Source organism: Camelus ferus, chromosome 13 (genome assembly GCF_009834535.1).
Source record: "Camelus ferus isolate YT-003-E chromosome 13, BCGSAC_Cfer_1.0, whole genome shotgun sequence".
NCBI classification, from domain to species: domain Eukaryota; kingdom Metazoa; phylum Chordata; class Mammalia; order Artiodactyla; family Camelidae; genus Camelus; species Camelus ferus.
The window spans coordinates 56,220,522-56,233,357 of NC_045708.1; the positions used below are offsets into that span (position 1 = coordinate 56,220,522).

At 36.6% G+C, this 12,836-nt stretch overlaps 1 protein-coding gene across 2 annotated transcripts in view; it reads right to left on the reverse strand.

Annotated features, from left to right (window-relative positions):
- SLC44A5 (solute carrier family 44 member 5) overlaps positions 1–12,836 on the reverse strand; it is a 312,707-nt gene that overhangs the window by 122,721 nt on the left and 177,150 nt on the right. The window contains exons 1-2 of one of the 2 annotated variants that reach the window (XM_032494582.1): positions 7,774–8,056; positions 7,578–7,626 (exon numbers count right to left, since the gene is read on the reverse strand). In XM_032494582.1, the coding sequence (XP_032350473.1) occupies positions 7,578–7,626; positions 7,774–7,906 (182 nt within the window). In that variant the 5' untranslated portion in view covers positions 7,907–8,056. Of the gene's footprint in view, positions 1–7,577; positions 7,627–7,773; positions 8,057–12,836 lie in introns of those variants that run through there. The other variant, XM_032494583.1, reaches the window with a different exon arrangement.

Below are 12,836 nucleotides of genomic sequence, written 5' to 3' on the forward strand. Positions count from 1 at the left end.
CCAGAAGGGAGTGGCAGGATATATTTAAAGTGCTAACAGGAGAAAACAACCTAGAATGCTCTATTGGCAAGGTTAGAGAATTCATAACTGAAGAAGAGACAAAGGGTTTCCTAGACAAGCAAAGATAAAGGAGTTCATCACATTAAACCACCCTTACAAGAAATGTTAAAGGATTTTCTTTAAAGTGAGAAGAAAAGGTCACAATTAGAAATTTTTAAAAGTACGTGAAAGGAAAAAATCTCACTGGTAAAGGCAAACATATAGTAAAGGCAATGGATCAGCTACTTAAAAAGCTACTCTGAAGGTTAAAAGGCAAAAGCAGTAAAATCAACTATAACTATAATGACTAGTTAAAAATACATGATATAAGAAGATGTGAAATATAATGTCAAAAACATAAAATGTGAGTGGAGGGAGTAAAAAGATAGTGTTTTTAGATGCCTTCAAACTTAAGAGACTGTTAGCTTAAAATGGATGGCTATATATACAGGTTGGTATATATGAACCTAATGGTCATCACAAACCAAAAACTTACAATGGATACACAAAAAAATAAAGAAAAAGGAATTCAAATACTAAAGGAATCCATCAAACCATAAGGAAAGAAACCAAGAGAAGACAGGAACAGAGAAGAACTACAAAAAAAAAAACCCAAAAACCCAAACAACAAATTTCAATACAATAAGTACATACCTATCCAACAATTCCTTTAAATGTAAATGGATCAAATGCTCTAATCAAAAGGCACAGGGTAGCTGAATGGATTAAAAAAAAAAACAGACTTGTCTGTATGTTACCTACAAGGAAATAACTTCAGCTCTAAAAACACATATGTAAAGTGAAAATGAAGGGATGGAAGAAGATATCCCAGTCCCATGTAAATGGAAACAAAAAGAAAGCTGGGGTAGCAATACTCTTCAGACAAAATGGACTTTACCAAAATACATGACGGGCATTAAATAATGAAAAAAGTTCAATCCATCAAGAGGATATAACATTTATAAACACTTAGGTACCCAAAACATAGGAACACCTAAATATGTAAAGCAAATATTAACAGAAATAAAGAAAGTAATAGACAGAAATACAGTAACAGTAGGGGACTTTATTATCTCATTTATATCAATGGATAAATCATCTAGACAGAAGATCAATAGGGAAATTGGTCTTAGGATACATTAGAGTTAATAGATATATACAGACAATCTATCCAAAAGCAGCACAAGACACATTCTTTTCATGTATATATGGCACATTCTCCAAGACAGATCACATGTTAGACCACAATACAAGTCTCAAATTAAGAATTTGAAATCATATCAAGCATCTTTTCTGACCACAATGATATGAAACTAGAAATCAACTACAGGAAGTGAACTAAAAAAACAAAACAAAGCAAAAAACCACACATAGAGACTAAACAACATGCTACTAATCAATGGGTCAACAACAACAACAAAAAGAAACAGAGAAAATAAAAAAATACCTTGAGACAAATGAAAAAGAAAACACAACTTTCCATGAACTATGGGACATACCAAAAGCAGTATTAAGAGGGAAACTCAGTGATAGAGGTCTACCTGAATAACAACAATCTCAAACAATCTAAATGTATATTTAAAGGAACTTTAAGAACAAACAAAGCCTAAAATTAGTAGAAGAAAAGAAATAATAAAGAATAGGGAGAAAATAAATGAAATAGAGACTAAAAAAAAACTAAGAGCTGGTTCTTCAAAAAGATAAACAAAATTGATAATTCTTTAGTGAAACTCATCAAGAAAAAGAGAGAGCCCAAATAAATAAAATCAGAAATAAAAGAAATTACAAATAATAGAAACACTAAGTATCACAAGAAAATACTATGAACATTATATGCCCCAAAATTTGACACCCTAGGAGAAATGGATAAATTCCTAGAAACATACAATCTTCCAAGACTGAATCAGGAAGAAATAGAAAATATGAATAGACTCATACTACTACTGAAAATTAGTCAGGAATCAAAAAATTTCCAAAAAACAAAAATCCAGGTTCAGATGGCTTCATGGGTGAATTGTACCAAACATTTAAAGAGAGTTAATTCCTATCCTTCTTAAATTATTCCCAAAAAATTGAACAAGAAGAAATATTTCCAAACTCAGCAAAATCCTAATATTAAACTCAAAGACACTACAAAAAAGAAAATTACAGACCAATATCCTGGATGAATATAGATGCAAAAATCCTTAACAAAACACTAGCAAACCAAATTCAACAACACATTAAAAGGATCATACACCAGGATTAAGTGGGATTCATTCCAAGGAATCAAGTACAGTTTAATAAATACCTATAAATCAGTCAACATAATAAACTACATTAACAAAAAGAAGGATAAAAATCAAATGATCATCTTAATAGATACAGAAAAGGTGTTTGACAAAATTCAAAATCCATTTATGACAAAAACTCTTAATAAAGTGAGTATGGATGGAACACACCTCAACATAATAAAGGCCATACATGATAAACCCATAGCTAACATCATATTCAATGGTGAAGAGCTGAAAGCTTTTCCTCTATGATCAGGAACAAGACAAGGAGCGTACTCATGCCACTTTTGTTCAATATAATATTAGAAATCCTAGCCGCAGAAATCAGAAAAGATAATAAAAGGAATCCAAATTGGACAACTAGAAATAAAACTGTCACTGTTTGCAAGTGACATGATACTATACACAGGAAAACCTAAAGATTCCACCAAAAAACAACTATTAGAACTAATAAAAGAATTCAGTAAAGTTGCAGGATACAAAATTAATATATAGAAATCTATTGCATTTCTATATATGCTAATATTAAACTCAGAAAAAGAAATGAATAAAGCAATTCCATTTACAATTGCATTGACAAATAAAATACCTAGGAATAAATTTAATCAATGAGGTAAAACTATAAGACATTGAGGGGAAAATCTGAAGACAACACAAATAAATGGAAAGCTACATCATGCTCATGGATTGGAAGAATTAATATTGTTAAAATGATCAACATTTTAACACTCCCCCAGATCATCTACAGAGTCAATGCAATATCTATCAAAATACCCATGGCATTTTTCACAGAACTATAACAAATAATTCCAAAATTAGTTCAAAAGAACCCAAACAGCCAAAACAATCTTGAGAAAGAAGAATTAGGCTGTAGGTATCATGCTCTCTAATTTCAAACTATACCACAAAGGTATAGTAACTAAAACAGTATGATATTGGTATAAAAATGGACACACAGATTAGTGGAACAGAATGGACAGACCAGAAATAAACCCACCTTTATATGGTCAATTAATCTACAATAAGGATACAAGCAAATACATAGAGAGAAACAGTCTGTTCAACAAATGGTGTTGGGGAAACTGGACAGCTACATGTAAAAGAATCAGACTGGACCAGTATCCTACACTATATATAAAAATAAATTCAAAATGGATTAAAAACTGAAATGGAAGACCTGAAACTATAAAACTCCTAGAAGAAAACATAGATAGTAACCTCTTTGACACTGGCCTTACTTAGCAATATATTTTTGGACATGTCTCCCTAGCCAATGGTGACAAAAGCAAAATAAACAAATGGAACTCAACAAATGGAACTATGTCAAACTAAAAGTTTCGTACAGTGAAGGAAACCACCAACAAAACAAAAAGGCAATCTACTAAATGGCAGAAGATATTTACAAATGATATATCTGATAAAGAATTGATATCCAAAATATATAAACAACTCTTAAATTCAGTATCAAAACATAAACAGCCTTAAAAAATGGGCAGGGGACCTAAAAAGACATTTTTCCAAATAAGACAGATGGCCAAAATGTACATAAAAAGGTACCCAATGTCACTAATAGTCAGAGAAATGCAGGAAAAACCACAATAAGATACAACCTTACACTTGTCCAAATGGCTATTATCAGAAAGCCAAAAAAAAAAAAAAAAAAAGTGTTGGCGAGGATTTGGAGTAAAGGGAACCCTCATGCACTGTTGACTGGAAGTGTAGCCGTATGAAGTTTCCTTGAAAAACTAAAATTAGAACTACTCTATGATCCAGAAATTCTACTTCAAGTTATTATCTGAAATTTCAAAAAGATACATGCACCCCTATGTTCATTGGAGCACTACTTACAAGTAATAGCCTAGATGTGGAAGGAACCTAAGTGTCCATCAGTTAATGAATGGATAAAGAAGATGGTCTGTGTGTGAATACACACAACAGAATATTAATCAGCCATAAAAAAGAATGAAATCTTGCCATTTGTGGCTACATCGTTGGGCCTGAAGGGTATTACGCTAAGTGAAATAAGTCAGACAGAGAAAAACAAATACCATATGATTTCCTTTATATGTGGACTCTAAAAAACCAAAACAATGGAACAAACAAAACAAAAACAAACTCATAAATACAGAGAATAAACTGGTGATTGCTAGAGGGGAGGGGCATGGGGGTTGGACAAAATAGATGAAGGTGATTAAGAGGTACAAATTTACATTTACAAAATAAATAAGTCTTGGGGTATAATATATACATAGGGAATATAATCAATAACATGTTAATAACTTTGAATGGTGACAGACGGTAACTGGACTTAGAGTGATCATTTCATAATGTACAGAAAAAAAAATCAAAACACTATGCTGTATACCTGAAGCTAATTTAATGTTTTTTGTTAGTTATAACTCAATAAAAAAAAAAGTTGAAATACAGAATCATAGAACTTCAAGATTGGCAAGAACTCAGAAGTCATTTAGTCCAACTCCTGTATATGAAAGAATCCCCTCTACAACATCCCTAAAAAATGCCTCTTCATTCTCTCCTTGAACCCTTTCATGGTAGTGAATGTAACCTCTCTGCAATGCTTCTGGTAAAAATAAATGCATCTTATTGCATTTCAGACTGACCTTCCACCTTCTATAATAATAGTTATTTTCAGCTTTGCAAAACATAACCTATTTGATTAGTATGAGTCAGATGTCCTTAACCTACTTTGTGTATAAAGCAGAGAAGAAAAGGAATTACGGAACATCTAAGGTTTTTCATTTCTATTTATCTTTCCACCTATATGCTGTCTCTTTCCAGAATGAATCTTAAATGAAATTACTTAAAACACCTGGGTGCAATAGCATTATTAAATAGAAATTCATGCAATAGTGTTATTGAAATAGAAATAGAAATTCAAAGTTCTGAAATGAAATTCTTGACTCAAAGGCTAATACAGTTGCTGGCACTGAAATTAAATTTTTCAGTGGGCTTTCTACAAGTCAAGACAAAAGGAGAGAGTGGATTACAGTTCTCCTTTCTAACAGAAGAAAGTATACTAATTCTCCATTAAATGAAAATTTTTCTTAGTTCTAAAATTGTAATTTTTTAGGAATTTCTCATGTAGTGTCTTACGAAAGAGATTCACTTCTTAGTCTTCCATGTGTGTTCATTTTTGCCCTCTCATTTACTACTAAGAAAAGCGCTCAACACCCTTAAACTTTTACAAATCTCACAACCTCAATCCAAGGCTAACCAATCTTTTTAAAAATCCTTTTGCATATAGGGGACAAAGCATAGGCACCAGATAACAACTTTTTCAAAAGGGGCTATCAAAATCACCTTTTTGTTTGTTTGTTTTTGGTCCACATTCTGGGGCAGCAGCTTCCAAATGCCCAATTCTTAGTAGATGGGAACAAATGAGAAACTGAGTTAATCTCTCCTGTGGCATTACTGTCATTCCTTCACCTCTTGCGGAAATGACAGTTGGGTTATCACCAGGCACAAAACGATGTCCCAGTGAGCTGAGAGGGAGTACTGAGCATGGTGTGGAGAGTGCTGTGAGGGTCTGCCTGAATGCCTGACAAGACTTTGGATCTCTCCAAAGGAAAGTGACATTATGTGAAGCAAAAATGTTATTAAAGCTGGCCCTGCTGTAGGAGGTAAAGTGAAGAAGTTGGAGTTTCTCACTTGTTCCTTAAACATCCCAACTATTTGCCCAGGACAGGCAGTACAGACCCCTGCAGCCTGAAAAGTTACCAGTGGGCCAACTGTCCTCCTGTAGGTAAGCCCCCTGGGGTTTTCTAACACTTCTCTCCGTCCTGGATTGAAGAATGGGTGAGGGAGGTGGGGTATCTACACAGTGACCATTTCGCCTTTGAAAGCCTTTGTAAAGGTACCCAGAGAATCAGGAAAGGCCCTGAGTAAAAATATATTACTTTTCTCACAGTGATTATCACGGTTGTTTAGACTTTACCTGGACTACCTGGTTCCAACATGAAATTCTATATAACTGAAGACAGAGATTCCACCTCCTTCTCCACACCTCCAGCCAGGCCTAACTCTTCTCTGTGGCTAGAAAAGGCACACCTGTGATCTGTGTTTCATCTGTCCAAATATGTCAAGTCGTTTATTACTGTTATCACTGTTGAATCTGGATTACATCTAGGGGTCCCTTGAGGCCAATAAACTAGATTCTATGCTCACCAATTAGCTATTATAAAAATGAATGTAGTAACAATAAAAGTAACCTTCATATGGGATGAGGCTATTTGTACCCTGGACCACAAAATGTATTCATGGTGTTACCATGGAGAGAATGAGAGAAGTTTCTAACTTATTCTAAAGAAGGCATAGATACACGTTTAAATTAGTAACCCGAAACAAATAATTTGGCTCTTTACAGAATTAGAAACAAACTGAATACACATTTGCTTAAAGCTAGGACAGTATAAGGACATAGCAGTAAATGCTAATATACATGCTGAGGGCTGACAAGTGCAAATAATTATGCTGATCATCATTTTGCATCACAGTTTATTATGACACGCAAGAAATCAAAGGCAACACTAAGCAAAAAACAGCTACCAACAGCATCATCTTCTCATTTTTAGCCATTCTACCCTGCAAACCCCCTTTTTGATTATCAGGGAGCCTGGCAATAGAGGGTAAAAATAATAATAGTAATAAAAGAAGCCTATGCATTATTGGATAATTTTTAAATGCCATACAACCTTGCAGGAGAAGCACCAGTTGAGACAAGTACATATTTCCCTAGAGCATTTTAAAATATCCTAAAGCGTACATGATACACTGGTGAATGGTTGTCTCCCAGAAAGCTCTCTGCCTTGGGAGGCTGAGTAGCACGAACACCCTGGGTGGAAGAAGTTGGCATAGCAACTCTGCATTTACGATGGTGAATCACAGAGTGAAGAGCTGCATAAAGCAATTACTAGAATGTGTTTGTTTCTCTACAAAGTGGTTAAATTGTCTAAAGCATTTTTTGGCTTCTCATTTTGAGAAATACAGACTCTTCAGTCTAATAAATTAAGGCAATTCAGTAGCTGAACAGGAGAGGATATTCACGGCTCATGGGAAGATTTATTCCCTGTACGTACCCTGTTAAAAATAAGGTGACATTTAGGCTAAAAATAAGTCATTCCCCCTTCATAGTAGACACAGTTCTCCATTGACCAGAAAATGGTACCGAAAGATAAGCTGTGTTTGTTTAAAAAAAAAACAAAAACAAACAAACAAAAAAACACTCCAGAGAAGAGAAATGCTTACCTCTTGGCAATAGGACCCTTAAAATCCGGATCGTATGTTCTTGCATCACCTGCATTTAAAACAAAGAATTTTCTAAGCATCCAAGCCAATGAAATGACAAATTAATACATATGAAATATTAATAAAGAAAAAGTTATATCTTAGCTAGTCCACTGCTCAGTGCAGTGTTGAACTCATTCTTTGGTTCAGTGAATACCTTGGTTACAGCTGTCAATCATTTTCCCCCTCTCAGCTAGAAGCAAGTCTGGGAAGAGTTGGTAAGGACCATATTCTGTGTACACTGTGTATACATTTCCCTCTGTTCTGAGCAGCAGCATTATAGATTGCATCCAGGACAGCAAAACTTGAAGCTCTTCCAGTCTGCAAAAAAAACACTCTACCGTCTGCCACGCCCAAGCAGTGCTGAGTCCTTGTGAGGCGCACAGTATAGCAGGGATGTCTGTTTATCCCAGGGCTCCCTTTCCTCTCAGTAGCTTAGGCATTCCTTTGAGAAGCTGGAATACTAGTCATTGTTGGTCTCTGCCATTTTGGCTACACAGTATATACAAGTCATTATTATATTATATAAATGTTACCTGTATTGGCTCGTTTTAGATCTACTGGCAGACTTCATGCCATTTAAAGAGATGCCCTAGTCATTCATTGCTGCATCATAATTGCAGTGTATTACCCTTGTGTTTAAACAGTACAAAGTAGACACAGAATGACCTTTTCCCCCCACATGTACTGGGCAGGCCCAGTAATGAGTTCTGCTAAGTCATCTCTGGCCAAAGGTTGCATTTTGCAATTCTCAACCCTCTGACATTTCTCCCCCAACTGAAGGGCTCCTGTCCCTTCCTCTAGGGATTTGTCCCTGTAAGAAGGCCTGCCACTGAATTAAAGACACAGTTTCAATAGAGACTGGCAAAAGAGAGGCTGTGTGTCAGCAACCTGACTCCGCCTGTACTCCACGAGGAAATTAGATACAGGATTCAGAAGCCTCTTCAGTGTAATCACAAGCAGAAGGCAGAACAACAGGAAGGTAAGGGCAGACTTATAACAGAAACCCAAGAGCCAGTCAGTCAGCAAATATTCATTTAGTACCTATTATATGCTGAGAGCTCCGAGGGGCTATAGAAGATATATAAAGCATGGTCCCTTGGAGACCTTACAGTTGGTGGGCAAGATCAACCTACTGATTCATTCAAGAAATATTCCTTTAGAATCTTTATAAATCAGGCCCTGTGTTATAATACGTGAACAATGAACATTCTGTATAAAGTTATTAATAAAGAACTAAATTGTATGGTCTTGGCCTTAAGTGTTACAATAGTTATGAGAAAGTAGGTTTCATCAAGGACTAAAACAGTCAAGAGGGTTTTATTCAAGAAGTGAGATTTTTGTGAAAGACTGGAACAAAACAAAAGGGAAAAGAGAAACGTGCAGAGTGGGGAACCTAGAATTCTGTTAAATTCATTGTCTATTGATCACCTGTTATGTGCTCTCTGCATTGAAAGAAACACTGCAGGGGGTTAAGTTTAGTGAAACACAGTCTTTGTCTTCAACAAGCTGGCAAAGTGGCGAGCAGGGAGAGAAATAAGAAAAGAACGCAAGTCACTATCATACAAAGCAGAGTATCAAATCATAAGAAAGTCTTAGGAGTGTCCTAAGGAAGGAAAGTTCACATTCAGTTGAGGTTAGTAAGGAAGGGTTCCTAGGCCACAATATTTTAAGATGGACAAGTTTAGAGATGTATGAACTCACAGAGTTAGGAATGAATAGCATGTTTGCAGGGATGGTGAAAAGATCAGACTGATTGGGACATAGATAATGGGACAGAAGGAGGGAAGAAATAAAGCTGAACAGATACTCTGTGACCACACTACAGAAAGCCTAAAAAATCAGAGATGGAAGTTATTTTGTACATCCTAGGCCACAGGGAGCCATAGAAGGATATTGAACAAAGAAATGACATGGTAGAGGCAGTGCTTGATTAAGGAAGAAAGTTCTTAATTAAAGAAGCGATCTAGCAGCAGTGTGTAAGTTGCCTCACAAAGTACCAAGTCAAGGAGACCAACTAGGAGTCTATTGGAATAACAGAGATGAAGTCACGTGGGCCACAGCCCATATGGTGGTGGAAGTAATGGAAAAAAGATATTCAAGGCTCATCACAGAGAAGTCTGTGTCTTAGGGGTTAGGAGCAATGGCTTTGGAGACAGACTGCCTCTCTTCACCACTTACTAGCAGTGACCCTGGACAAATCATTTCACTTCTCTGAGTCTTAGTTTCCATATTTGTAAATGGGGATGATAATAGTACCTATGCCATAAAGTTGTCATGAAGATTGAATGAATTAATACCTGTAAGAGGGCTTAAAACAGTGGCTGGCACTTAGTAAGCCTCCAATGAATGGTCATTATTAGTCATATAATTACATGAAAAAGATAAAAAGAACTTGATGAATGGTAAGACTTCGGGTGTAAAAGAGAGAAGTCAAAGATGGCTCCAAATAAAGAGATTAGAGACGTCGAAATTGTGACTGTCAATCACTTCTGGTCTTTTACCTTAGCTTAGGAAAGGCTGATGCTATTCAAATAGTCGAGAAGGTTAGCAGGGGGAAGAAATTGTAAACTTGTAAGAAAAAGAGCATGAGATGGATTTGGCTTTTTTTGAGTTTGAAGTGACATCTAACTGAGAGTCCAGTTTTCAACTGGAGTTAGCAAATGGAAGTCTTGGGTCAAGTCTTGAGATAAGTATTTGAAAGTCATAAAGTTATCACATGAAAAGTGATAAACTACATAATGACAATGTTATTCTAATGACAGTAACAGTAGTATTTAACACATTTTAGCATTAAATGCTAAACACTGTACTAAGTGCTCTTACGCATTATTTTACTTTGAAAAATAACATTATTATGTAGGTAGCTTGGAAACTAGCACTAGCCTCACTTTACATATGTAGAAAACAAGGCACAGAGAGGCTGAGGAACGTGCCCACAGTCACCCTTGTGGTAAGGGACCCTCCTGGGACCCACACTCTGCCGGATCTTATTGCAGCAGAACAGGTCTCGCTGGCCACACCCTGCAATGCCAGCATCGGTTCCTACCCTGGGGGCGGAGAGTAAAGCACTTCCTTTTTGAGGCAGTCTATATGTACTTCAGTTTTCTGACACACTGTCCGCTTCTCGTTTTCTGACGACTTGTCTGACTCTGCCTCATGGCAACAATACGTCTCAGGGTGTCTAGTCACCCTTTCTCTGGGAACTGACTTCCTATCTAATCCACAGGACTGGTGGCAGCCAAGTTTCTCCCATGGTCTGTTCCCTGGCCACCAGTGACTGGATTTGGCTTGGACATTAGATCCCATTATTGGCCACTCTCTCCCAGGAACTGAGAATTAGAATGGCCAATGCATTAGGCAGTGGAAGATCAGAACTGCAAAATAGAAAGCTTGAAGACCAGGGAAGGAGAGAAAGCAGGCTTAAGGAAAGAAATTACTGAAGCAGATGTACAAAAAGAAGCAGAGATGGAAATCCTGATGGACTTCAGCTTTCTGTTCCAGTCCCTACCTGAGGCTCAGGGTGGAGTTTCATGAGATACCTTGAATCCTTACACTGAAGTCTTTTGTCTTGCTTTTTGCTAGTTCATATCTGTTATAGGCAGTCAGAGTCCCACTAATATACTCACACTCTTGACTTAGGGTTCCAACAATTCATTTTAACAACATTTATTATATTCTTGAGAAAAAAAGGTGGTGGGACAGAGAAGAATATGGGAATGAATATGTGTGTGTATATATATGACTGAAACAACATGCTGTACACCAGAAATCAACACACTGTAACTGACTATACTTCAATTAAAAAAAAAACTAGTGCTTCCTTTCTCCTCAAAAAAAAAAAAAAAAAAAAAAAAAGGTGGTGGGGATCCAAGGATGAATTCTGGAAACTAAGTCTGCTTTCACAAATCTCACAACTGAATAAGAGATACAAGCTCAAGACTATAATTTCAACACTGGTGTTAATAACATGATAGAGACATGCAGGGGGTGCTATGGGGCACAGAGGGGGTCATGAATGGATAATTCTCCGCAGCTGCTGACTGACACTGAACTTGTGCTCTACCTTTCCATTCTGGTCCCTGTGCTTTTTGACTTGAACCTTCCACCCTGATGTGGAACATTTGTGCTGATATTCTTGCTGGTTCCAGATTTTGATCCCCAAACTGACTGAAGAGGTAAAATATCTCAAAAACTTTTTTCTCTAGCCCCTCCACACCAAACGCTACAATTCTGTAGGTCTGGAGTAGACCTGTCCCATCAGATAATTCTAATGTGCAATCAGATTTGGAGACCGCTAGGCTACTCGATTTTATTCTAAATTTCATTCTTAACCTCTATCTCAGTTCATACACAGTCCTTAATTCTAGCTGCTCATAACAGACCAAACCTGATGGAGGAAGAGAACAGCAGGTCACGCGGTGTGTACGAGCTTTGGGAAACACCACAATTAAGGGTAAGAGATAACAGTTATAAGAAGAGAAGCAGAAAAGTGGCATTCGAGAAAGCGAAAGAATTTCAAGAAAGGATTATCAAATTCCACAGAAAATGGTTATTAAGTGAATGCTTATTAGTACCAGGACTGCTGTAAGTGCTTTACACACAGATATGTCATTTTGCACAATTCCACGTACAACACAATGTGAATTCTACCTCCTTGAGCTGTGCAATACAATAGCACTGGTATATTTATTACGTCATTTAATGCTCCAGTAATTCTGTGATGTATGCCATTGGTATCCTTCCATTTTATAGACAAGGAAGTTGAGACACAGAAGGATAAGCTCATATGCCCTGGATCACTCACCTAACAAGAGGTGGAGGAGTCCTTCAAGGGCAGACGGTCTGACCCCAGAGCCTGTGTTGAACTACCGGCAGGAAATTTCTTAATAGTGATCATAGAGAAATTCCACAGATGAGTAGGGAGAGGAGGTATATTGAAAGGGGTTAGAAACTTTCAGTGATCCTGTAATTACTTACTTTTTACATAAAGATGGGCAAAACTGGTTTAAAAGTGTCTAGGCAGGCTTCCAATTTTGGTGTGATTTGTACCTCACCAAGTGAAAAAGCAGATTGCAGTGTAAATGAAATTCTTTTGTCAAATGTTCTGAAAAGCTGACGCTTTTTGATTCTGAATTCTGGCTGCCTTATATTTCAGTTGCAAATACACTAAAACCACAGTCAAATGATAAGATTTAGCTGATTTTATATAATAATGAC